Source organism: Ctenopharyngodon idella, chromosome 1, assembly GCF_019924925.1.
Source record: "Ctenopharyngodon idella isolate HZGC_01 chromosome 1, HZGC01, whole genome shotgun sequence".
NCBI lineage: Eukaryota > Metazoa > Chordata > Actinopteri > Cypriniformes > Xenocyprididae > Ctenopharyngodon > Ctenopharyngodon idella.
Window position 1 is genome coordinate 20,689,356 of NC_067220.1, and position 26,721 is coordinate 20,716,076.

The window sequence follows — 26,721 nt, forward strand, 5'->3', positions numbered from 1 at the left end:
TCTTTCATTAAAAAAAATCCTACCTATCCCAAACTTTTGAATGGTAGTGTATAATGGAGATTTAGTCTTGACTCTTGTCTTAACACAGTATGCATACCATACACATGCTATGCAATATTTACAGCACACAAACACAGCTTATCTTAATAGTATCCATCTCAGATTCTGTGTTCTGTGTTGTGGCAGGTGGGCGAGGTGGACGTCCCTCTTCTCTCTTCTCTCAGCACACATGACTGTAAGAGTGTCTGTCACATGACAGTTATTCAATATTCAGTTCTATTCATCAGTACCATCAATGAGTTTTCGTCTTTTTGCACAGCTTTGGAAGGGAACGTTGACATCAGAACTGTCACCGTTCAGAAGGTGGGTTTTGTTTTCTAAGCACTTTCAAGACAGTAATTTAAGGCATGTTGCTGCAGTAACTGTATGATCCAGTAGTAACCATAAGGTTGGTGTGACTCTGTCCCAGCATGAGTGCGAGTCTGTGGAGTTGAGATTGAGAGACACAATGGGAGATCCAATGATTTACATCTCCAACCTGGATCCTACCACACCTGCAGCACGCTCAGGACTTCTGCAGGTAGAGAGAGACAGAGAGAGAGAGAGAATGCTTGAAAATTTGTGGGAATAGGGCCTGAAAGCCTTTTCCCCACTTTTTCTTTATGTTTAGAAAATGTTGATGTTGGAGCCGATAACCTTGCATGCTCTCCAAAATGTAGTGCAAAAAATCCCGGCTTATGGTCCTTTCCCAGTCCCTTGTCCTCCTCTCTCCCACATGGCTTCCTTGAATTTCTCTATACTGTACTATAAAGCTAAAAAAAAAGAAAGTGTTGATCATCGTAAACCTTAAGCTGTATGTAAACTACCATTCAGAACTTTGGGGTCAGTAAGATTTTTTTTTTTTTATGAAAAAAATAATTGTTATCCAGCAAGGATGCATAAAATTGATCAAAAGTGACAGTAAACAAGTAAAAAAGTGACATTTATAATATTACAGAACATTTCTTTTTAAATAAATGCTGTTCTTTTGAACTTTCTGTTCGTCAAAGAATCTTGAAAAATTTGAAAATACATTAAAACAGAAAAATATTTTCTGTTCATTTTCTGTTCATGTATTTTCTTGTCATAATATTTCACAATATTACTATTTTTACTGTATTTTTATAAAATAAAAGTGGCCTTGGAGAATTAGAGACTCTTTCAAAAAATAAAAAAGCTTCAACCCTAAGCTTCTGAACGGTAGTGTGAACATTTGATGTTTAAAACTGGCTACTTTTTATATCAAGTTTATTTTATATTACATACCTAGTTTATCTTACAAATCTAGTACTTGCAAAGAACTTATACTAACAAGAAGTGAAAGCCAATAGAATATTCCATTGCAACACCAGCGCCAAGCAGCAGCCCTACTCTTCCACCATTTTGGGGTGAAAGCGACTCGGCAGTCCACTAGTTTCTATGGCAATATCAGCTGCTTTGTTAAAAAAAAAAAACGTACGTTAAAGCTAAAATCCAACCTGAATGATGACAACACAGAATAAAATACTATCACTAGTGATAATCATTTTTTTTTTAACAGTTTACTTTACAGACATTGTGTTTATGTCTTCCACTTTTTTCACAAAAAAATTGCTCTCTAGAAACCCAGTCAGTTTGGGTTAAAATTCTTTTAAATTGAAGTATTAGCATTATAAACACTGAATTAATACCAACAAATGAAATTAATTCAAGGACATGCATCAGAAAAATTAGGAATGGAACGTACAATATATATTTCAGACCTAGTGGATTAATTACTATTACTATTACTCCACTAGGTCTGAAATATAAATTGTACGTTTTAATCCTCTGGATCACGCTACAAACATGATGATCTTAATTTTATTAATTATTAATTTTTTAAATTTACTATTAATAGTAAATATGTAAAGTTGCATAAAATGGAAATACTCAATAAAGTAGACCAACTACGTTACCTCAGATGTGTAATGGTTTGTTTCCACAACTGATAACATAAAACATATAGGCTAAGACAATACAACATTTACTGTAGGTGTCATAAAATTTACTGAATTTGAGAAATTTTTTCATTGCGTTTCTGTTTTGGCTGTGAGATTCGTAGATTTTGAGTGCGTAAGATGTGATGGATTCTATTGTACAGTTGGCATTTTCACCCCAAAATGGCTGCCGCGCTACCGAAGTGATACCCAAAAAGCATCAGAAAAAGCATCAGAGTTTCGCCTCTTGGGTTTCTATACTCTTTGGTACTAGTACTACTACTACAACAAAAAAACAAACAAACAAACAAAATTCCCAGGATTCATACTTTGCTTTAAATGTCACGGGACACCAAACTGAATACCCTATTCATGGAAAGTGGCAACAATCCATCATATTCAAAAAAAAAATAAATAAATAAATAACTGAATAAATACCTAAATTGAATTTTCAGTTGGGTGCCATGGTCATCAGCATTAACGGTACATCAACAGAAAGTCTCTCAGTTACTGAGGCAAGTTCCCTCCTGAGAAATAGCAGCGGAGCCGTCACACTGCAGGTGTGTATCATCAGACACATATCAAATCATTTCAGATACAAAACATAATCAAATGTCCAATCATTCTTCACAGAGCTCATTATTACTTGAATGTCACACTCTGTGTGTTTGATTAAAGGTGATGCCAAGTGGCTGTGCAGATGGAGCTAGTTTCAGTAAAGATAGGTCATCTTTAATTCACTCCTCACCTGGACTCACAGAAAATTACACTACCCTCAACAAGCAGAGGTACTCGAAATTAATATTTATAGTTTCTAATACATAGACACTGTCAAACTGTACTGAAGTGGATTCCTGTTTTATAGGCAATAGTCTCATGAAAAATTAAGATAATAGACCCTTTTCACATTTCCAGGGTTCTCAAAAGTGGAAGTCGTCATAGTTGAACTTCTAGCGGTGAATGGGAGACGACAGCAAATATAATTTTTGTATTTCCAGAAAGATGTCAAATTTGCAATCACTCCCACAGCCGTTGTATTAGAAACACCCTCGCAGCAGTTTTTTTTTTTTTTTTTTTTTTACTTCTTCCTTTTGGGTACAATCAAATTTATTTCATATTCAATCTGGGGCACTTGGTACTTCTGATATATACAGTAAATTGTAGAAGTTAAAAGTACAAACAATATACCAAATTATCTTTATTCACCCATTATTCATATGTAAAGAACTCCAATAAGATTTAGAAAGTGATTTTATTTAGTTTTTTACAGTTTCTCAATACTTGGGTCACTTTTTCAAAACTCTTCACACAGTGAGCACAACAGAAATCTCTGTGGGCTAAACTGTGGATAATTTATCATTGCTTTGGCACAAAATACATTCAATGACTACATCTTTCAAATTACATTAATTCTTTTCTCACTTCAACACAACAAACGCCAAAACTCAGTGTACCTACAGGCCAATTTGTACATGCTTACATACTGTTTTCAAAACCGTTAAACTTAAGCTCAAAACAATAACATAATACAAAACTGAATAAGACAGAAATATGCTGCATTTCTACAGTAATATTGTAATGAAATATATTCTGAATCTAAAAAATCAAATGCTATCAAAGCAATTAGATGAAACTGAACATCTACACAAGCATTAGTCTTTTAATTTCATTATCATCCATTCAAAGGGGAAAACTTTGGAATAATTTTGTACTGTTTTGTAAACATGGTTCATGTAAAAAACTGCAGTGAGTTATAAACAATAGAGAGTGTTATTCTTGTTTTGTTAAGAAATTTTACAAAAGAAAACATTGTATAATGTTACCTGATTTTGACTGCTGTGCCAAGATGAAAGTTGTTTAGGAGAACTGTGTGATGAGTTTTGAAAAAGTGACCTAAGTATTGAGAAATGTGTCCTAGCGATTGTAAAAAACTGTAATTGCCAACTGTATCTCTAGGGCTTTTCACACTGCACTTAACCCCGGGTTATCGTCGTTCTAAACACCGCTTTTAACCTGAGTAAAGAAACGTTTCACACTTGTAATTTAGAAGCGGGGTTAGCGCCGCGGTGTTAGAATGTTATGACTAGATGCTTAGCAACGGCTAATAGCCTGCATCATATTCACGTGCTTTAGACGGTCAAAGAAACACTGCGTATTGTATATAAACCAAAGTCATTTCACTCGGCGGCCATCTTTGAAACGCCTCTCGGGCATGCAATTGCAGCTCCTATCTCTTTGAATGGGGAAACATCAAATTCTCTAAAGCTGTTTGCCAAGCTTTCGATTAAATTTTATATTTGAAATCACCAATGAAATCTGACAACAACTGTTTCATAAATTTTGTTTCTAAACTCTCGAATCATGACAAAAAAACAGTATTTTTCTGGCTGGATCAAGCTAATGCGCATGCGCAGTCCTAAAGCATGTGTCTCTTGTGTCTCAATTCGGAGGCGCGCGTCTGACTGCTTCTATAGGAACCGGAGCTTCTAACAGCCGCTTTTACGATGATTTTACCAATCGCTGATTGGCTCTTATTTAGAAGGCGGGACTTATTCCGCCATTTTGCGCGTTGCACGTTCTCCCATTCAAAACAATACGAGTGACGCGTCTTGTGTTATTCTATAGTCTTTGATATAAACAGTAAATTCTGTGTTTGAAAGGAAAAATGTCAAATGCTGACAGAAAACATGACAATTTAAGTGAAGAAGAGACCGTTTCATTCTTACCTTTATAGTCCGAAATGTCCATTCAGTATTCGTTAGTACAGTCGGCAGTATGAGGATGCGCAATGCGTGCTGCGTTTATCCAATCAATGACACTGACACCGCAAATATGCAAAAAAGAACCTTAACCCAGGGTTTAGGAATGTACAATGTGAAACATCAGCTTATGAATACCCAGGATTACAGGTGCTGGTCATATAATTAGAATATCATCAAAAAGTTGATTTATTTCACTAATTCCATTCAAAAAGTGAAACTTGTATATTATATTCATTCATTACACACAGACTGATATATTTCAAATGTTTATTTCTTTTAATTTTGATGATTATAACTGACAACTAAGGATAATCCCAAATTCAGTATCTCAGAAAATTAGAATATTGTGAAAAGGTTCAATATTGAAGACACCTGGTGCCACACTCTAATCAGCTAATTAACTCAAAACACCTGCAAAGGCCTTTAAATGGTCTCTCAGTCTAATTCTGTAGGCTACACAATCATGGGGAAGACTGCTGACTTGACAGTTGTCCAAAAGACGACCATTGACACCTTGCACAAGGAGGGCAAGACACAAAAGGTCATTGCAAAAGAGGCTGGCTGTTCACAGAGCTCTGTGTCCAAGCACATTAATAGAGAGGCGAAGGGAAGGAAAAGATGTGGTAGAAAAAAGTGTACAAGCAATAGGGATAACCGCACCCTGGAGAGGATTGTGAAACAAAACCCATTCAAAAATGTGGGAGAGATTCACAAAGAGTGGACTGCAGCTGGAGTCAGTGCTTCAAGAGCCACTATGCACAGACGTATGCAAGACATGGGTTTCAGCTGTCGCGTTCCTTGTGTCAAGCCACTCTTGAACAACAGACAGCGTCTTGCCTGGCCTAAAGACAAAAAGGACTGGACTGCTGCTGAGTGGTCCAAAGTTATGTTCTCTGATGAAAGTAAATTTTGCATTTCCTTTGGAAATCAGGGTCCCAGAGTCTGGAGGAAGAGAGGAGAGGCACACAATCCACGTTGCTTGAGGTCCAGTGTAAAGTTTCCACAGTCAGTGATGGTTTGGGGTGCCATGTCATCTGCTGGTGTTGGTCCACTGTGTTTTCTGAGGTCCAAGGTCAACGCAGCCGTATACCAGGAAGTTTTAGAGCACTTCATGCTTCCTGCTGCTGACCAACTTTATGGAGATGCAGATTTCATTTTCCAACAGGACTTGGCACATGCACACGGTGCCAAAGCTACCAGTACCTGGTTTAAGGACCATGGTACCCCTGTTCTTAATTGGCCAGCAAACTCGCCTGACAATCTATGGGGTATTGTGAAGAGGAAGATGCGATATGCCAGACCCAACAATGCAGAAGAGCTGAATGCCACTATCAGAGCAACCTGGGCTCTTATAACACCTGAGCAGTGCCACAGACTAATCGACTCCATGCCACGCCGCATTGCTGCAGTAATTTAGGCAAAAGGAGCCCCAACTAAGTATTGAGTGCTGTACATGCTCATACTTTTCATGTTCAAACTTTTCAGTTGGCCAAGATTTCTAAAAATCCTTTCTTTGTATTGGTCTTAAGTAATATTCTAATTTTCTGAGATACTGAATTTGGGATTTTCCTTAGTTGTCAGTTATAATCATCAAAATTAAAAGAAATAAACATTTGAAATATATCAGTCTGTGTGTAATGAATGAATATAATATACAAGTTTCACTTTTTGAATGGAATTAGTGAAATAAATCAACTTTTTGATGATATTCTAATTATATGACCAGCACCTGTAATTGTTAACCCCGGGTAAATTATGAACAGTGTGAAACATGGAGCATGATAACCCAGGATTCTGTTCACCCTACCCGGGGTTTAGAATGACCCAGCATTAACTATTTCAAGTGCGAAAAGCCCTTCTGTTTGCTAATTTTCATTCAATATTACACTTTCCAACTGAAAAGTTTAATCACTAAAATGAATGCGTTCCAGGACAATTTTTTTTATGGGTGGGGTCAAGTCTCCACTGGAACCAATGAATAGTTTATATACATTGGGTACGGAATGTATTCAGACCCCCTTAAATTTTTCACTCTTTGTTATATTGCAGCCATTTGCTAAAATCATTTAAGTTAATTTTTTTTTTCCTCATTAATGTACACACAGCACCCCATATTGACAGAAAAACACAGAATTGTTGACATTTTTGCAGATTTATTAAAAAAGAAAAACTGAAATATCACATGGTCCTAAGTATTCAGACCCTTTGCTCAGTATTTAGTAGAAGCACCCTTTTGATCTAATACAGCCATGAGTCTTTTTGGGAAAGATGCAACAAGTTTTTCACACCTGGATTTGGGGATCCTCTGCCATTCCTCCTTGCAGATCCTCTCCAGTTCTGTCAGGTTAGATGGTAAACGTTGGTGGACAGCCATTTTTAGGTCTCTCCAGAGATGCTCAATTGGGTTTAAGTCAGGGCTCTGGCTGGGCCATTCAAGAACAGTCACGGAGTTGTTGTGAAGCCACTCCTTCGTTATTTTAGCTGTGTGCTTAGGGTCATCGTCTTGTTAGAAGGTAAACCTTCGGCCCAGTCTGAGGTCCTGAGCACTCTGGAGAAGGTTTTCGTCCAGGATATCCCCGTACTTGGCCGCATTCATCTTTCCCTCGATTGCAACCAATCGTCCTGTCCCTGCAGCTGAAAAACACCCCCGCAGCATGATGCTGCCACCACCATGCTTCACTGTTGGGACTGTATTGGACAGGTGATGAGCAGTGCCTGGTTTTCTCCACACATACCGCTTAGAATTAAGGCCAAAAAGTTCTATCTTGGTCTCATCAGACCAGAGAATCTTATTTCTCACCATCTTGGAGTCCTTCAGGTGTTTTTTCATGTGTCTTGCACTGAGGAGAGGCTTCCGTTGGGCCACTCTGCCATAAAGCCGCGACTGGTGGAGGGCTGCAGTGATGGTTGACTTTCTACAACTTTCTCCCATCTCCCGACTGCATCTCTGGAGCTCAGCCACAGTGATCTTTGGGTTCTTCTTTACCTCTCTCACCAAGGCCCTTCTCCCCCGATAGCTCAGTTTGGCCGGACGGCCAGCTCTAGGAAGGGTTCTGGTCGTCCCAAACGTCTTCCATTTAAGGATTATGGAGGCCACTGTGCTCTTAGGAACCTTAAGTGCAGCAGAAATTTTTTTGTAACCTTGGCCAGATCTGTGCCTTGCCACAATTCTCTCTCTGAGCTCTTCAGGCAGTTCCTTTGACCTCATGATTCTCATTTGCTCTGACATGCACTGTGAGCTGTAAGGTCTTATATAGACAGGTGTGTGGCTTTCCTAATCAAGTCCAATCAGTATAATCAAACACAGCTGGACTCAAATGAAGGTGTAGAACCATCTCAAGGATGATCAGAAGAAATGGACAGCACCTGAGTTAAATATATGAGTGTCACAGCGAAGGGTCTGAATACTTAGGACCATGTGATATTTCAGTTTCTTTTTTAATAAATCTGCAAAAATGTCAACAATTCTGTGTTTTTCTGTCAATATGGGGTGCTGTGTGTACATTAATGAGGAAAAAAAAAATGAACTCAAATGATTTTAGCAAATGGCTGCAATATAACAAAGAGTGAAAAATTTAAGGGGGTCTGAATACTTTCCGTACCCACTGTAATACAGAACCTTTAGTGAACTATGCTCACAGTATGAATCAGTAAAATGGCTCTGATTTATGCTAGCATTTAAGATTTATTACTGGTTTCATCCCAACACTGCATTCAATGAGTCCATGAAATATATTAAAATTGCACTTTTTACTGAAATGTCTGCTTGTGGATATTTCACAGCAAGTTTGCAAGTGCAGTTCTGTAGAGCCGTAAGACTCTTGAGTCAGCAGAATTCTACACATAGATAAAGGACTTCCCCTCCAGGGCACCCAGACTATTCAGACAACCCTGTTCAATAGAAATGTTATGCTTGCTTTTTTCACTTTTCTAACTGCACTAAGAGATTAATCTTTGCCCTGTTTGCCAGTAGTGTGTCTCTGGGGAAATTGGGTTTAATTCCATTTGTCTTTTGTGTCTGTTTAAGTTCTCCTCAGTTCCAGACTATCACTCTTGAACATGGCTCTGCTGGGCTTGGCTTCAGTATTATAGGAGGATTTGGCAGTTCCCATGGAGACTTGCCCATCTATGTCAAGAACATATTTCCCAAGGTACACAAGAACGAGACAATGCCATAGAGCTAAAAATTCTGAGTTGAATAAATCTATTGACTGCAGTGAGCCAGAGATCAATACATGTCCAAACACATGTTCAGTTTGCATGAATCGCAGCATGTGCACACTCCACCGCATGACATACAGTGCTCTGACTGAGAAAGGAATGTTATTTGTGTATTTGAGCGTGAAGCGTATGTGACAGTGCTGTTTCCACAGGGAGCTGCGGTGGAGGACGGGCGTCTGCGTCGCGGAGATCAGCTGCTGACAGTAAACGGACAGAGTCTGGAGGGTGTCACTCAATCTGAGGCTGTCGAGCTCCTTAGACAAACCAGCGGGAAGGTTACTCTACACGTACTTTCAAAAAGACTACCAACATGCTGATAGTGTCACACAATGTCACTTTCCCTTGCTGCGACGGTTCTTAGACCTCAAGATGTATGATTGATTGTTAAACACAGATGGAGACAGATCAAGCTGTATTTCTCAAAAAAACGTCTCCCGAAATGTATACTTTTCTAATTGCAAAAAAAAAAAAAAAAAAAAGTATTTCAGATAAAATGTGAATCCAAACAGTGTGTAAAGTGGGAGAAGCCAATAGAGACTAGTGCTAAACCAGTGGTTCTCAACCAGGGGTCTGCAGGATGACATAGAATTATTATTTTATAATATAAATAATAATATTAATATATTAAATGTAACTTGATTTTAAAAAAATCAGTGTAAACTGGAAAAATTATCCTTTTTCCCTAAATAAATAAAGTTTTTATTGAGGAACAGCTTAAGAAACTTGAAATCGTGGGTAATTTGTCCTCATCAAAAAGGTTGAGAACCACTGTGCTAAACTATGAGACTTTGACATACATATCAGCTGTTTTTTTTGTAATGTATTGCTTCACTACACAGATTTGTACCATTGTATCTTAATTTCCACTTTTCAGTCTTCAGTATGAGTTATATGAGCATAACTGGTATAGCTAATGGCATAACTAACGTGGAGAGCTCACATTAAGCATAATTATTAAGTGTGGTTCAGTTACACATTTAGGTTATAAATCATGCAAAAAAAAAAAAAAAAAAAAAACATTTATGAAACTATTTAAAGCAAGACTAATATCATAAAAGAAATACAACCCGAATTCCAGAAATGTTGGGACATTTTTTTAATTTGGATAAAATGAAAACTAAGACTTTCAAATCACATGAGCCAACATTTTATTCACAATAGAACATAGATAACTCTGTTTAAACAGAGACATTTTACACTTTTATCCACTAAATAAGCTCATTTCAAATTTGATGCCTCCTACAGGTCTCAAAAAAGTTGGCACAGGGGCTAAAAAACAAGAAATTTTTAAAATATTCAGCTGGGAGAACATCTAGCAACTAATTCAAGTTTTCAAGTTTCAAGTTTACTTTATTTATATAGCACATTTAAAACAGCCACAAGGCTGACCAAAGTGCTTCACAAAAGAAACAGCATCATAATAGTAATAAGAGCACACAAAACAGACTAAAACAAAGAACCAGAATAAAATAAAACACAAATAGAAAATATAATAGGCAGGAATATAAAACCTAATAGGCCAGTGAAAACAGAGGGGTTTTTAAAAGAGACTTAAAAATGGTCAGACTAGGGGCCATTCGGATCTCCACTGGCAAGTCATTCCAGAGGCGAGGACCAATTACCGAGAAGGCACGGTGACCTCTACGCTTAAGTCTGGAATGTAGAATTAAAAGAAGGTTCTGGTCACCAGATCTTAGGCTTCTCAAGGGGATATACTGATGCAGCAATTCAGATAGGTAGTCGGGTGCTTGATTGTGTAAAGATTTAAAAACAAATAACAAGATTTTAAAATATAAAGATTGTGAAATACTTTAAAAACAATGTTCCTCAACGTCAAATTGCAAAGGCTTTGCAAATCTCATCATCTACAGTGCATAACATCATCAAAAGATTCAGAGAAACTGGAGAAATCTCTGTGCGTAAGGTACAAGGCCAAAGACCATGGGCATCCAATAAAGGTCTTCGGGCCCTCAGACGACACTGCATCACTCATCAGCATGATTGTGTCAATGACATTACTAAATGGGCCCAGGAATACTTCCAGAAACCACTGTCGGTAAACACAATCCGCCGTGCCATCTGCAGATGCCAACTAAAGCTCTATCATGCAAAACTATGGTCTATTGTGAATAAAATATTGGCTCATGTGATTTGAAAGTCTTTTAGTTTTTATTTTATTCAAATTTAAAAAACATCATTTCCGGAGTTCGGGTTGTATTTTCTGACTCAATAACGAACCATAATCATTGTGTTTGCATGTTGTCAGATGCATTACATGTAAGTCCGTACTTCACTGTGTCCATTAGAATGACAAACAACATTCATCAACTCAGATTTGTCTTTTTCTACTGTAAATTTACCTGTATGCAAAATACATTATTTTATTGCTGTAAATAATTGTCTATTAAAGTCTACAAATTAAGTATTGAAAGTATACTGCAATTTTAATTTAAAAAAAATAAAAATAAATACCTGGATCTATGTACTAAATTGTTTACCCAGATACTGTATATATCAGCAATTTCAGTACAATTTCACTGTTTTTACCATTCAGGGCCACCACCATCTGATCAATACTTGTGATCTGCATCATCAAGCAGAATGAACCATGGAGATAATTATAAAAAGCAAAAACAATACATCTATAACATAATTCTTCTTGTTTTAATTATTGAATTGTACACACTTAGTCATTTACAGAATAATCCTCTGGCTAATAATCACACACACTATCAGTCTGGATCCAAAAGTGCTGCCATAGAAAACACTAAGAAAGGTATTATTTATATATATCTGCAAGTATGCGAAGTAACAAAGGAAAAAAGCAAATATGGCAGATACATATTTACATTGTGTGTGGTCACTAAACTAAGTACAGTGGGTGTCCATGTCTTTAGTGGAAAAGAGTGTATAATTGTGAACAACAGAAGCTAATATATTAAAATGCTCATGTATTTTGTCATGGGGGTTACATGAGTGAGATGACATTAAGTGCCCTTAATACTGTTTACCTTTGAGATGAATATAGCTTTAACGTCATGTGTTAACAGTAAGATGCATGTGTCAAGTCAGATATGCTTGATGAATTGTGAACCATATAATAACTTCTGTGAAAATGTGTGGTCCACCCCCAGCGCCTGGTCCCTGCAGTGTCCGCTCTGCTGAAAGCAGCTTAAGCTGAGTGATGGCTTTCAGGAAGTGCACAAGTATGACTCACAGACAGAAAAAAGTTCTGTTTATAGAGCTGATGTCATTCAGCCACTCACATCTTTATGAAAACAGAGAGAGTAGGGGTTTTAGGTCTCGGTCCCTCCTATATTTATCTCAGTTCTTGGCCTTTCCTTTACTCCTGCCTTTCCCCTTCCCAGAAGCCCCTGGTTTCTCTTGCTTGACGTCTTTTGCTGGTTTGGCTTTCTTTTGCTGTGGGAATAAAAGGAAAAAAAAAAAAAAAACCAGAAATCAGGTGAATAATGGTGATTTATAATGGAATTTTGCCTATGTGTAGGCCCTGATGGAGTATGCAGACTGGTTCTGCATTTTCTGTGCTGATTTCAGGGCAAAATGTGTGGAATTCTGTAAAATGCATTTAAACATGGTAAAATATGCTATTACTAATAAGTGTAGTACTCTCAGCTACACTGTATGCAATAGATTTAGCCAAAATGTTTAACAAGTAGTCTTAAAATGACTCAGATGTTTTGACAAACTTTACCACTTGCAACAAACTATATGTTTAAAAGAAGAGTTCACTCCAAAAGGAAAAAAAGTAATTTATCCCTCAAGCTCACCCTCAAATTGTTTCAAGCTTATTCTTTTTCAATTAAAAACAGGGACTTAAGATTTTAAGTTTCAAAACCAATGCAAAATTATAAAAGTAGCCATTATAACTCCTCTGAAGCCATAACAGATCCGTTTCTCAACTCACTGACTCAATGAACCAGTCACAGTGGTTTAAGAAGATTTGGAATACAGAGCAATCGAGAGCAACTTTTATGGTGCTTGTGAGACCTCATTTAATGCCTGAAAGCTTCAGCCTCTTTGTAATTGTATGAAAAAGAATGGAGATTTTTCAAAAATTCACCTTTTATGTTCCAAGAAACAAGAGAAGTCATACAGGTTTGGAACAATATGATGATGTAAGCACTGAAAGCCTAAATTAAACCTGATCATCATATAAAGCGATCATGTCTCTTCAGGATTTATCCACTCATGGATTACATTTTTTGAAGCGTCAAGGTTTTAGTTGCGTTGACTTTCAATGGAAGGACAGAAATCTAAGTTTCATTAAAATTCATTTGAATTTCAAAGATGAACAAAAGTGAAACAACATCAGTCGAGACTATCCCTTTAAGTGTTCTCCAAATGAGATGTTATTGAGTCAACATAATTGGAAAACTGATATATAGTGGAAATGAAAGCTGCTGGATTGCTGTTTTGATATCTACCTTGATCATTGCATCTGCGGTAAGCCCATCGTCTTCCTCTTCCTGGAACTGAGATTCATTGTCAAGCTCTCCTACAAGCTCAGGGTCAACAGCACCTTTACGGCTTTTCTTAACCACTTGTAAGGAGTACGGTGTAAGATGAGATTCCTTATTGTAGGCTCTTGTAAATGCAGCTTTCACCTGCATAAAGGGGAAAAAACAAAACAGAGCTGATGGGGATAAAGTATGGCATACAGCACCTCCAGTTGTTTTCCTGTTAAAACACAATTAACTCAGACTGGGCAGGCATCTGTCAAAGCAATGAACTGTCAACTGGACCACTGGTTTCTTGTCCTGGAGGATAACTCTACAATATGCTAAGAAAATCACACACACCTTGGAGTCTAGTTTAGAGTAAGGATCCGGCTGTCCGCCCCATGTGCTGATCTCCATCATGTTATCAACATCCTCTTTAATGATGTCATAATCATCCATGAGCTTCACGCTCTGATTGGCTCCTTCTGAACCTTGGGACTGAAGAGGCTCTAATATTGCAGAGCGCAAATACGGCAGGTAATCCAGATTTATTGCTTCCTTACTACTTAACGTCCTGCAGGATAAGAAATAGGTAAGCTTTTAAGAAAGCAAAAATGAGGTTTAAAGACTTCATACTTCAGACATGGAGGAAGGGAGCGGGAGAGAAAAGTGTGTTTTCTCACTTTAGGCTCATGTGTGAAGCCAGCTCCTGTAAGATGCGGCTGTGTTTGCCAGCTGATGAAAACTTGCCCAACCAGCTGGGAAAGGTTGGAAACTGACTCATATAGCCGCGCATCAGTTCCCCTGGCAACACGCTTGCATAAATTGCCTGGAAATAATACACAGATATATGAAAAGCCTTAGCAAAAATATTTGAACTATGTGAACAAGTTTTATAATATGTTAGAAATCAGTGCTGTAATAGGACTTTATTCATCTTTTCTGCCTCAAAAATTACATTTTGAAAATGGCCATTTGTGGGCTTGATTATCTTGGTGCTGCTACAGCATTCAAAGCTGTTGACTGAGGATTTGTTGGTCAACACTGAGAAGACAATGGCAGGAATTGTTACCTGTGTAGGAAGCAGAGACCAGGTCTGTCTGGAGCGGATCTGTTTGTCCACTAAATCTCCATCGCAAATGCTGTCTGCTGTTTTACTCAACAGCACCAAATGATTCTTCAGATTTCCCCTGATAAACATCAAATGTCACAATTATACCATCCCGCTTTCAACTGCAGTTAGAATAGACTTTTAAAAATCTTATGAAACAAAAATGTTTTCTAAGCTGTAACTGTTAGTGTGAATTAAGGCTGGCTGATACATAGAATATTAGAGATATTATTGCAAAAATTTTACTGACAAGATAAATTTGGGAATATTGTGAATACCACGAAGCTAAAAGTTTAGCTTGTTTTTCTAAAGATAATTTCTGTATGTCATTTTCATATGTCAAAATAGATTTGTGCATTAAGTGTAAATACAAACTAACAGATATGCATTTGTTCTATGTAATGTAATTTGTTTGTTCAAAAAACTGTCTAATTTTTATGTTGCATCAAGTACTTTGTAACAATGTCTGTTCTATTCACATCATGTCATGGGGAGCAAACAAAACACCCTTTTAAATGATCAAAGAGCAAATGCATTGAGATGTTGAATATCTTGAAAATATAGAGATTACAGAGATTATATATCGCCCAGCCATAGATAATATAAAACTCACCCTGCAGCAGCTGGTCGGACATGCAGGTAATTTTCTTGGACAAATAGTGGGGCTAAAGAGTAATCATGAAAGAAAAGGTCTGATTTGTCAATCAAAGACATGTGGGCGGTTTCCTCTCCTGAAGAAAACACCTTTCGGCACACATCAAATGGACCCTGCATAACAACACACAGATACTGTCATTTTATACAGTCTTCTCAATGTCATCAATGCACCCATGCTCATAAAGTGTGCATAATGTATTTAACAGTGTGCGCATGTACCAGTTTCATGTCTTTCTTAGCATTGTTAGCATCAGCTTTGGCCTGGTCATAGGTCATGACTTTGTCTTTAGCCGACCACATGCTCAGATTATGCAGGATCTAGATGTAGAAATATAGAAAAAGTTTTGCAGTGTAAAACACAGACTTCAATAGTAGACACTGAATCAGTGATAAAAGGCAACAGATTTGTTTGTTAACATCATACCTGTCGAATATCCTGATTGGATGCCAGGATGACTTCATTAAGTGCTGGGGGTGGGATCTTCAGACCCTCTTTGAAAGCTATAGACATCATAGCTCCCTGATTGGGCAAAAATGAAGCATTTTTTAAACATATTTTACACAATGAGTGTAATATTAAGTAAAGATTTTTTGGTTACACTTTATGTTAAGATGTCCTTGAAACAGTGTAATTACACAAAGTACTGAGTAATAAACTAAAAACATGTACTTACTATAATGTTTTTGTTTTTTTTATTGAAATAGTGAAAGGTGAGATAACATAACAGGAAGCCAATAAGCAGAATATAATGTTAACTGCTTGTAATTATGCATAATTTACTGTTATTACTATAGTAAGTACATGTAACGAGTATAACAAACACTGTAAAATAATGTGTTTTTTCAGTGATATATGTTTCAGTAATGATATAAAGTAGGGTTTGAAACCAGTGAAAATCTGAGATTTGTTTTAAAATAAATATTTTAAATGTTTCTAAAACAAAGAAAGGATATGATGCAAAATCAATAAGGAATACTCAAGATTCTGCAATATTTCTAAGTCATTAACTAAATAAATCAAATGTGTAACACTGATCAACAGTGATTTAATCTGACAATCATTTCAAATGCCAGTGCACCTTGATCTGCTCAACACGGGGTCTCTGAAACCGCAGGTCATAGCAGTAGTTGGCCAGCGAGCGGATCTTCTGATGATTGCGGTCATTACACATGCAGATGATGGGAATCTTTGACTGTTTTATCAGACCAATCATTTCCTGTGTGGATCAAAAGGCAAAGCACAAGTGTCAAGAACCACAATAACTCTCTGAATTCATTGGTGTTCAGAATAGCATACTGCTCTTACCAAGACTGCACTATGTAGTATATACACTGTGCAAAGTATATACATTTTCAGTATGCACAAAATACCCAGATGACCTACTACATTTGCTGAAAATGTGCAGTATGCAACAAAGCTTACTGAATGGATTACTGTATTCCACATTGCAATGACTTGTCCTTTTATTTCCAGTACAATATAACTGGATGTCAAACAAACAGAATTCTTAAATAAAAAATGTCCAAAATTACCATTTTTATTAGAATTCTACTGTTTGAAACATTTATTGTGGACAAAGCCAACTGTTTCACATACTATTTTTTTTTTTTTTTTTTTTACAAATTGTAGGCAATATATAATATATACTGAGCTAGTACTCCATTCCACACACAGCCACTGAACCCATTAGAATTTAAACACCATCATGACCATTTTTGCTCCTTGAGCACCACCTCTGGTAAAGAGAGATAATGCAATTGAATGTGAGTGTGTGTCTACCTGTATTCCTCCTCTGTCTTCATTTCCTGCCATCCCATCCACCTCGTCCATTATGAGGACATGTTTACTGCTCACTGTCTGAGATGCACCTGACACCATTAAACACAAAAACTTACAGTGTTTATATTATAATCAACAAGTTTAACTCCAAGCCATTTTACAGATGCTATCTGATGAATTAGCTATTAATTAAGCTAATTACCGGTATAGAAGTTCTTAATGCTTGTGTTGTTGAGTGATTCTGCGATCACTTCCTTTAAGCTGTTCTTACTGCGGGTGCAGCTCGCATTCATCTCCACGTAGCTGTAACCCAACTCCTACAAGCACATATGGAACTCTATTAATGCTTTACCCAATGCAATGAAACTAAAACAGACACACAGCGTTTACAATCATTCACTAATGATTTAATCCTTGACCCAATGCTAAACACTTTAAAACGATTACACACTGTTTTTGAAACACAGTCAAACTAAATGTTAAGCTACATGTGCTTATGAGTGAAACTGAACTGACCTCACAGACGAGAGCAGCAGTAGTGGTCTTCCCAACACCAGGAGGCCCAGATAACAATGCAGCCTTAAATCCAGAGCCATCATCCTTACCCCCAAATTTACCAAATTTGGCTGTTTCGCACAGTGTGAGAGACACAAGAACAATGAAAATTAGTAAATGGAATTTTAGCCTCTACAGTGAAGTTGAATAAACACATTATGCATGATTTGAATGGCATACTAGTATGCGTACTGCATACTACACAGTATATACTACAATCACATACTACTGTTAAAAATGGTATGCATGACAGCATGCACCATTAAAATAAACATTATGCAGTCAAAACAATGTCTCACACGAGTGTAAAATCTGGTACATATGCTCATGGTCAAGTCAAGTGCATTGCATTATGGGAAACTGTACTCTGATTAAATAATGGCATACTGGTAGTATGCCATTCCAACATGGGTAGCTGACAAGATATTGGACAGATTCAGAAGCTAAACTCCATATAAAACCATCTGAAACAACATTTACAATTCTTATCTTATCCGATTAATATTACCTCATATTATTGGAGAGACTATATGAAAAAAAATGCAAAAAATGCATTTGTCATATTATGGGACCATTTCACTAGTCAAGTGGAAAAAAACAATTCAAACATAAGAATAATATACACATTTCCTAATCCATATTTTCAACCTAAAATCTTGACGTTGATATTCATAGGTTATATATGTCAGCTACCCAAATATCAAGTGTCCTGTGAACATACAGTAAGAGCAAACTTAAGAGCCAATACTGACATGGTGCTTTTGTACTGCTGCTGTGATGTTTATGCCAATTCTGTAACCAACGCAGAAGCTTGTTAGCACAACTCTGATCCCCCTGCTGTCCAATCAGGTTCTTCAGATTGCGGGGGCGGTACTTATCCACCCACAACAGGCTGCTCCCATCATTCTCTGGGGTAGAGTGGGATACAGGGGATGTTGTCTTGGTTTGATCATAGCTCAAACTCTTTTTGACCTCTGAACGAGAGGCCCCAAGTGTTCCAGATTTAGAGGCAGAGCCAGGCTTAGACTTCCCCACTGAAGGGCTTCTCTTGTTGGGGCTGGGCCCTTGTGGTGTGGCCTTCTTGGCTGGAGGAGTGGGCTTGCCTCTAGAGTCTGGAGTCCTTGTTTTAGAGGATTTATTCTAAAATATGGAAGATAGACAGACAGCTGTACAATACTGGAAAAAAACTGACATACTTTGAAAGTGTTATTTAGTTTTTCTGCAATACATACAGTCAAACCAAAAATTATTCAGACACTAGATATAATTTTTTATATATTTTTACTAGTGGGTGCAGGACACTATAGTTTATTTATGTAAGTGAGGATAGCAAAATAAAGTAAACTGTGACATATTGTACCCAAAAATTCTTCATACAGTGGGCTACCAGTAAAAATTATAAAAATTTGGGACCAAAAATTATTCAGACACTTTGACCTGACCATGTTTTGCTTAAGTGTTATCTGTCATAATTAAGGTTAATTTTTTCTGACACAGTTTAACTCTGAGATCTTGTCATATTTTATTACCATTTTTTTAAACTATAGTGAATAAATTGTAATAATGAATGAAATGTTCAAGGTTTGGTTTGATTGTATATTGTGATATGAACAAACACAGAACACTTAGAACAGATCACTTGAATAGCTGTATTTGGAAATAATTATTGATTGGGATGACTTTGTTAGGGAGTGCATAGAAAATAATAATTTTAAAAAGCTGAAAAAAGACTTTATAAACTGAAGACTTTGTGGGTATGAACCCTTCATTTAGGACTTTGGTGAAAACTTAAAACATTTGGGTGTTCAAAATAAGGGTATACCAATATTTTGCTAAAATAAAAGCTTTGAACACAACAAATGAATAATTTAAAGAGATAACTATTTGTATTGTAACTCAAAGTGTTAGTTGGTTCTTGCAAAAAGTATTCCCATTATGAGCCTTTGTTCTTTGTGTCTGGATGTCTCAACAGTAGCAATATGACACATATTCATATAAAAGTCATACTGCAGTTCAAATCGCAATATATGACAAAAATGAATTGCTAAATTATTTATTGGCACATTCAAAATAAAAAAATCAAAATAAAACATTCAACATCTCTTAAAAAAAAAAAAAAAAAAATCAGAAATCAGAAAATTGAACATGCGAATGCGTCATTAAATTATTTAACTATTAACTTCTCAGGTGGTCTTTCAAATAAATATTTTACATCTAAAGGGTTTGGCTGACAAAAACATTTGGATTAAACTGTGACGCTTTTATTTTGGAATATATTTATTTCATTAAAATCACACCCTTCGGAGTATGACCGTCGCATTAAGGCATATACCGCAATATTGATTTTATTTTGCTAAATATGTGTGGCTCTAGTGGGCAGTGAGTGCAAGTGAAAGAACATGAGTGTTGATGGGAGCTATATTACCTCTGCCTCTGCAGCAATCTCGTATTTAGACTTCTTGCCTGGTTTGGTTCTTATGAGGTCCAATAACTCATCTTCATTAATGATCTTAGTGCCAAAACTCTCCGCCTAAGGGATAGACATTGAAGTTACATTAACACATTATGTTACAATAATAGTGAATTAAAAGGGAAATTTATAAATATATTTAAAAAGAAACATACAGAACACCCGTGTTTGAATAAAGAGAAATAATGACAATTAGGACCTTCTCAGTCTTTGAGGCTCCACTGTCTCGTCCCAGAACAAGGTAAGTGGTTTTACGGCTGACATTTCCTGTGACTTTCCCACCATATCGCTCTATCAGTGACTTAGCGTCATCCCTCTCCATAGACTCCAACACACCAGTCAACACAAACACACAACCCTCCAGACAGTTCTCTGCTCCCTAAAACACACACACACACACACACACACGCACACACATAATAACATTAAGTTTAAAGGGGCTATATGTAAGAATAAATCTCTTTTTTATTGCCAATATAACGAAACTTAAAAAACTTTTCCTCGACTTCTTAGGTTGTCTATGAAAGCCTGTAGACTGACTTGGGACGTTTTTTGGCGGGACAATCAAAAGGATGTGATGTTTACACATGCTCCCGAGACCCTCTCTTCCGTTCTCTACAGTGACAAAGTCGCAATACCAGCTAACGTTAGCTTAGTTATGGAGTCTACTAATGTCAACAAACACACAGCAAAACACAAACTAAAATAAAAAAACGCCGTTTCACAGTAACATTGACAAACATTGTTAATCTATAATGATTCAACAAGGTCAACTACAATGAGTCTGGATGTTTGTTAATAGTATAATCGCTGCAAAGGTATTTCTCACTTCTTTTTACTTCTAAGCGAAGAATAAAAAAAAAAAAGAACTTTGCCGTCAGTATATCAGGGCCTTGAATCACATTCAGTCACCATTCAAAGTGCGAGCACAAGCAACAAGTTGCTGGCTGCGGTTCACATAACGGTCACCGGTGTCGCTAATAACAAGGGTTTCTGAATTCTAAATACAGCCCCTTTAAAGGACAAGTATAATTTGATTACTAAAAGATATTCATTAATAACAATGAAACGATAGGCTTCCATTTGTCGTATTTACCTGTGGTATCTCTTTAGACCCCAGTGCTCGTGGTCCTTCTCTGTTCAGAAAGTTTCGGTAGGCTGACGAATTTGCCCGTTTTTTCTCTAGGTCCTCCGGACTTGTATTCTGAAATATTAGAGACAAAGGTTTGCTCATTAGTCGTTTTCAGGCCATATTTTTTGTAAATCTGCTTTGAAACAACATACATTGTGAAAAGCATTATATAAATACAAAAAAATATAAAAACTTAAAAGACCCTTAAAAAAAAAATTACAAATCTTACATTGACATTTTGAATATTTTTGAATATAAAGCAATCCTGAATTTAGCAGCATATGCCAATGATATACCTCTGGTTTTGTTGGTGAGGTTTTACTGGGTTCACTTTTAGGAGTGGAAATACTCCTTGATTTTGTCATTCCTGTGGAAGCACTTCCTGTTTTGGGTGTAGCTGCCCGCTCTGAACTAGCTGGTGAAATGGGCTCTTTCTTAGGAGAGATCTTAATTTTCTTTTCACTCCTTTCTTTTTTCCTTTGCTCATCCTCTTCATCCTGTCGTCTTTTCATCTGAGCCAGTTTGGAGCTGGCCTTCACAGGACTTGTTTTAGGGGATGGGTCCTTTTTGGGTTTGGTGTCAGAGGCAACTGCCTGAGAGCTGCTCTTGGAAGGGGAGACGGAGTCTACCCGAGCCTAAGAAACAAAAAGAATTATGTAACAAACACAAATACAAAAACTGTGTTAATACATGGCTTCTACGTGATCTTTGTAGACATTTGATTTTGCAGACAAAAGGTTTTGAAATATGAATACACAGTAAACTTGATGAAATATTATTTTTGTGAAAAAATAAATTATGAATAACTACTTGCATGTTTAAATCAGAATGAGACAGTGTTAAGACAAACTATAGACATGTTTGCAGCTCAGTGCTCACCAACCTTTTTCGGTAAGGGAGCTTCATCCAGCATGGCTAATGTTTTTGCAAATTCCTCATCATCATGAATCTGCTTTTCCAACTAACACAAAAATACACACATAACAGGTTCTGCATTATTCATTTATACATACAGAAAATGTAACATAATTTCTGCATGATAAACTAGATATGAAAAAGTGACCACATTTACGTGCATTTTCCGATTAAGGTATATTCTGGATAAGCCTTTATTCTGAGAAAACTATTGGAATATTCCAGGATACATGATGGCCATGAAGATATGTGTTAGCATGCTCTTGTGGAAATCTCATGTGCTTGACAATTATTTCAATTCATTTTTAGTAATTCTGAATCATAATTCAGCTCATTAATTCTCAGTCATGTCCTTGATTACAGAACATAACATTTTTGATATGACCAAACTCTGATTATTATAGGCACATTATTGTGCATGTAAACATTTGCCACGTGTTCTGAACCAACCTCCATGTCTTCATCCATCTGAAGTTCTTTTGCAATGGCTTCATCACTGAGTGATTCATCAGTTTCCTGTGTGGGCTGGAGGAGAACGAATACTGATAAGTTTGAATTTTTCTACACATTACTCGCACACGAGCACACTTTCGTTCACTCTCTCTACTCACTGCCTTCCTTTTGGTGCTGGTACTGGCCACCATTTTCTTCTCTGACCTCTGAACACTTGAGCTCCCAAAGAAGGCCATTACTGAGGTGGGCGTCTGTTTTGGTGGGGTTGGTGCGACCTTTTTCGAGATGGTGGGCTGAGAACTCTTCACGCCTCCCTTTGAGATCGTGTTTGGGGATTTAATTGGAGATTTACTGGGGGAGACTTTCGCTTGTTTTGCTTTTCCTGAATCTGACTCCTTCTTGCCTTTTGCCATTCCATTTTCTTTGGGTTTGGGCTTTTTCATAAATGTATCATCCGAATCTGGAAAAATAAAACAAGGACAAAAAAAAAAAAAAAAAAAAAAGAGGAACACAAATTGTGATGTACACATCATATTAATATATCTGCAGCATAATATTATACATGAGAAAAATTGCTTGCTGACTTCCTCACCAGAATCAGACACGTATGTTACTGGGTGTTTCTTCACTGTAGGGGCAGCAGTCTTTTTAGTGCTCTTTTTGGTCGTCTTCTCCTTCTTTTCGGTCTTCTTCTCCTTCTTTTCTTCCTCAGAGTCTATGATAAGATTAGGGAAATATTGTGATATCAAATTCCCAGACTGTCTAGGGCAGGGGTTTTCAATCTTTTAGATGCCACTGACCCCAAATATGATCATCCTTATGCGGATAACCCCCATCCTAAAATGTAGAAGGCGTCTATATGGTTTCTTGCATAAAGACACAAATTAAACTGTAATAATAAGTGTGTATATATATATATATATATATATATATATATATATATATATATATATATAGCACTTCCATTTTTAAAAACCTCAGGGCAACCATTTCCGGGCCTTCATTCACAGTACGTACTTAATAACCACCATGTCTTAACATAGTGAACATAATGGTCATCATCATAATTGTACCAATACTTGATAAATGCGGTTTACAAACCTGAATCAATTATGATTCTTTTCTTTCGTTTTCCAGTGGGTTTCTCATCAGATGTGGGACTTTTGACCTAAAGGAAGAGGAACAACAGAGATTGTATAACACTGCAAGATGCATAAAACATCAGCATGCAAATTCATGTAAATAAAGAGAATATGAGAATGAATTTATATTGTAGATGCCATTTCATATTAATACAGTACAATTACAGACCTGTCACGGAAATAAATGACAAATGTACATTAGATTGTTATTCCACCTTAGTTTTTGATTTCTGTTTCTTCTTCTGTTCTTCATCAGTGCTGGTGCTTCCGTTTGAAGGTTTGGGCGCCGCAGGTTTGGTGGACGCAAAAAACCTTCGGATGTCCTGAAATTATCATAAGTGAATTAGAAAAATATATATAATAATAACAACATTTTATGGAGTTTTACATAGTTTTATTATTATTTTATAATAACTTAGGTTACTAAACGTGTTACGTGCAGAGCAACTACCATAGTAACCCCAGGCTGAGTTTGTTCTGTTGCATGTTTACATTTCAAAGTTGACAATAACAAACAGGAAGCAGGTGCTTCGTTAATACCAAAACACAAACATCTGTACTGTATTGTTATATAATAACACAACAGCTTATATTTGCCTGTCTCTTAGCAGACAGTCGATTTTGATCGTTAAGTTCTGCACTTTTTAAAAGCTTAAATGTTGCTCCACCAAGACGTAAACAAATGAACTCGTAATACTAAACGACAGAAACATGGACTGCCCAGTTCATGAAATAGCCTTTGTATATTTTCTTTTTCTTTTTGTAGCTCTGGTCTGTTAACAAACACGTAAAGGCTGCAAGTTTGAGCTAACTGCTCTTTCTTTCGCCAAACAGCCTGATCAGCTGCATTGAGCTCGTCTCTGACAGTTTCATTTTTTCTATAGATGGTGCATTAATAAGGCGACTCACCATTTTTAAGCATGTGTCAATATCGTTTCTTTATTTTTGGACAGATTGCGGGACAGTAGTGCTTCTCCAGTCCTCTTTGGCGCCAATGATACTCAACGCAGGCGCAGCGTGATGACGAGACGCGCAGATGGAGGAAGAGAGAGACAAACGCGCGGCTGAGGTTCGGCTAGTGTGTTGATACACCACATTAAAAAAAATACAATAATTATTATCTTAGACCTTATAAAACCCCAGCTGTTATTGGAATTCTGACGCGTTAAGAAATAAATACATATTGCAACAAATATTGTGTAACAAATTAAACCATATTAAGAGGTATAGGCCTAATATATGATTATTTGTATGAAATATTGTCTAATGTTATTATTAGAAATTTATATGAATAAAAACTGCTTTCTGTGAATATTATATATTCATAAATATTTAAAAAATATTTAGTTTCTATTAGGTCAATTATTGCATTTTTACTAATATTTAGCACTGTACTGTTACATGAGTAACTCATTTACTTTGTCTTATTTTAATATAATTTTTGTTTATCTTTTATTTATCTTAATCTTTTTATTTATTTAGTCCATTTTTTACACTTTTTTTTCTCTAAACATTTCCACAGACCCGTTTGAAAACTCCTCTCTTATGTTCTGGAATTTAAGTCTTCTTATACAATCCCATTTCCAGAAATTTGGGACAAGTTGTGAAATACAATAAAATCAAGAATCTGTTATTTGTTCATTCTCTTTAACCTTGAACTGACAAAAGTACAAAGAAAATATCTCCAATATTTCCACAGACCAAATTAATTGTATTTTGTAATATAAACAAATTTTGATTTTGATGTCTACAACACACTCCAAAAAAGTTGGGACAGAGAGACAGGCTAAATAAAAGTGAAAACAATAAAGCATGTGAATTGGTAATAGTTGAGGGTATCTTGATTGGGTATAAAAGGAGCATCTCGGTCTTTGCAAGCAAAGATGGGTATTGGCTCACCACTTTGTGCCAAATGTCATGCGAGAATTGTCAAAAAAATCAAAAATCACATTTCTCAATGCAAGATTGCAAAGAATTTAGGTCTGTCAGCATAAAGCATATAATATTGTGGAAAGATTCAGGGAATCCAAAAAAATCTCAGTCTGTGTAGGGCAAGGCAGGAAACTCTGTTGAATGTGTGTGACCTTCGAGCCCTCATATGGCATTACATGAGATACCATCATGCTACTGTTAAACATGGACACATGGGCTCGGGAGTACTTTGGAAAACCATTGTCACTTAACAGAGTCTGCCTGCTGCATCAAGAAGCGCAACTTGTACCTTTTACCTGTTACGCAAGGAGAAAGCTATACATCTGTTCAATGCTGAAATGGCGCCGAGTTCTCTGGGCCTGAGCTCATCTGAAATGTGTGCTATTGTCAGATGAGTCCATGTTTCAGCTTGTTTTTAGGAAAAATGGCCATTGAGTTCTCAGTCCCAAAGATGAAAGGGACCATCCAGACTTTCATCAGCGACAGGTGCAAAAGCAAATATCTGTCATGATATGGAGGTGCATCAGTGCAACGACATGGGTGACTTGCTTGTGTGAAGGAACCATTGACATGGAGGCATATATTGGTATTGTACAGAGACACATTACTGCCATCAAGATATCTTTCCTGGGAAGCAAGACAATAGGCTTGTTCGAGATGCATCGGTGCTGCACAGACCGATCGGCGTATAACATCAAAGTACCGCTAGAGCGATTCAAAAGCAATAGGAGTCGTATGCTTTCCAAACACTGTCTCACAGTACTTTGATGTCATACGCCAATCGGTCTGCACAGCACCAATATATCTCGAACAAGCCTAATGCTAGACCATGTGCTTGACTGCCTGCAGTCCAGATCTGTCTCTTAATGAAAACAGCTTCTTTATAAAGCTAGCAAGGCTTAAGCTAGTCCTAGACTAAAATGCATGTTTGAGCTGTTTGAACTGATAGCAACTTGAACTGACATATCTTAAAATAAGTCTGTTCCATTGTTTTGTCTCAACATGCACACTAGTAATATTTTTTTCTAGGGTGTTTATAAAAGCTACTGAACTACCCTAATTGGAATAAGGCCTAATCCTGGTTTAGGCTAAGCCCCACCTATGAAACCAGGCCTTTAGGTTTTATACATACAG

General features: G+C 36.8%; 2 protein-coding genes across 3 annotated transcripts in view; one reads left to right on the forward strand and one right to left on the reverse strand.

Annotated features, from left to right (window-relative positions):
• The window catches only part of si:dkey-92j12.5 (multiple PDZ domain protein), a 57,477-nt gene extending 46,071 nt beyond the window's left edge, over nucleotides 1-11,406 (forward strand). The window contains exons 36-42 of the mRNA XM_051864340.1: nucleotides 187-235; nucleotides 320-363; nucleotides 470-580; nucleotides 2,453-2,557; nucleotides 2,676-2,785; nucleotides 8,787-8,910; nucleotides 9,133-11,406. Coding sequence (XP_051720300.1) covers nucleotides 187-235; nucleotides 320-363; nucleotides 470-580; nucleotides 2,453-2,557; nucleotides 2,676-2,785; nucleotides 8,787-8,910; nucleotides 9,133-9,297 — 708 coding nt within the window. The 3' untranslated portion in view covers nucleotides 9,298-11,406. The remainder of the gene's footprint in view (nucleotides 1-186; nucleotides 236-319; nucleotides 364-469; nucleotides 581-2,452; nucleotides 2,558-2,675; nucleotides 2,786-8,786; nucleotides 8,911-9,132) is intronic.
• A 217-nt stretch (nucleotides 11,407-11,623) lies between these two features.
• On the reverse strand, nucleotides 11,624-24,732 carry rfc1 (replication factor C (activator 1) 1). Of its 2 annotated transcripts, XM_051917883.1 has the most exons (24): nucleotides 24,565-24,732; nucleotides 23,871-23,978; nucleotides 23,615-23,681; nucleotides 23,106-23,228; nucleotides 22,672-22,973; nucleotides 22,511-22,585; nucleotides 22,029-22,106; nucleotides 21,442-21,780; nucleotides 21,110-21,217; nucleotides 20,213-20,392; nucleotides 19,969-20,073; nucleotides 18,296-18,683; nucleotides 17,505-17,614; nucleotides 17,191-17,305; nucleotides 16,989-17,077; nucleotides 16,288-16,425; nucleotides 15,633-15,728; nucleotides 15,428-15,526; nucleotides 15,165-15,319; nucleotides 14,513-14,630; nucleotides 14,124-14,269; nucleotides 13,801-14,014; nucleotides 13,426-13,605; nucleotides 11,624-12,400 (listed from the first exon to the last, which is right to left on the reverse strand). In XM_051917883.1, exons 1-24 carry the CDS (start codon nucleotides 24,565-24,567, stop codon nucleotides 12,305-12,307), a joined length of 3,432 nt encoding a protein of 1,143 aa, XP_051773843.1. In that variant the 5' UTR covers nucleotides 24,568-24,732; the 3' UTR covers nucleotides 11,624-12,304. The 2 variants fall into 2 exon arrangements, with proteins under 2 accessions (XP_051773843.1, XP_051715496.1); XM_051859536.1 differs by lacking the exon at nucleotides 20,213-20,392.
• Nucleotides 24,733-26,721: the final 1,989 nt, after the last annotated feature.

Bases quoted from the DNA above. Each gene is read 5' to 3' on its own strand.
- rfc1 (XM_051917883.1), bottom strand. The intron at 17,615-18,295 runs GTCAGTATTGGC...TGTGCGAAACAG, and splicing joins CAGCAGTACAAAAGCACCAT to CCAAATTTGGTAAATTTGGG. The intron at 17,306-17,504 runs GTCAGTTCAGTT...ATGTGCTTGTAG, and splicing joins CTGCTGCTCTCGTCTGTGAG to GAGTTGGGTTACAGCTACGT.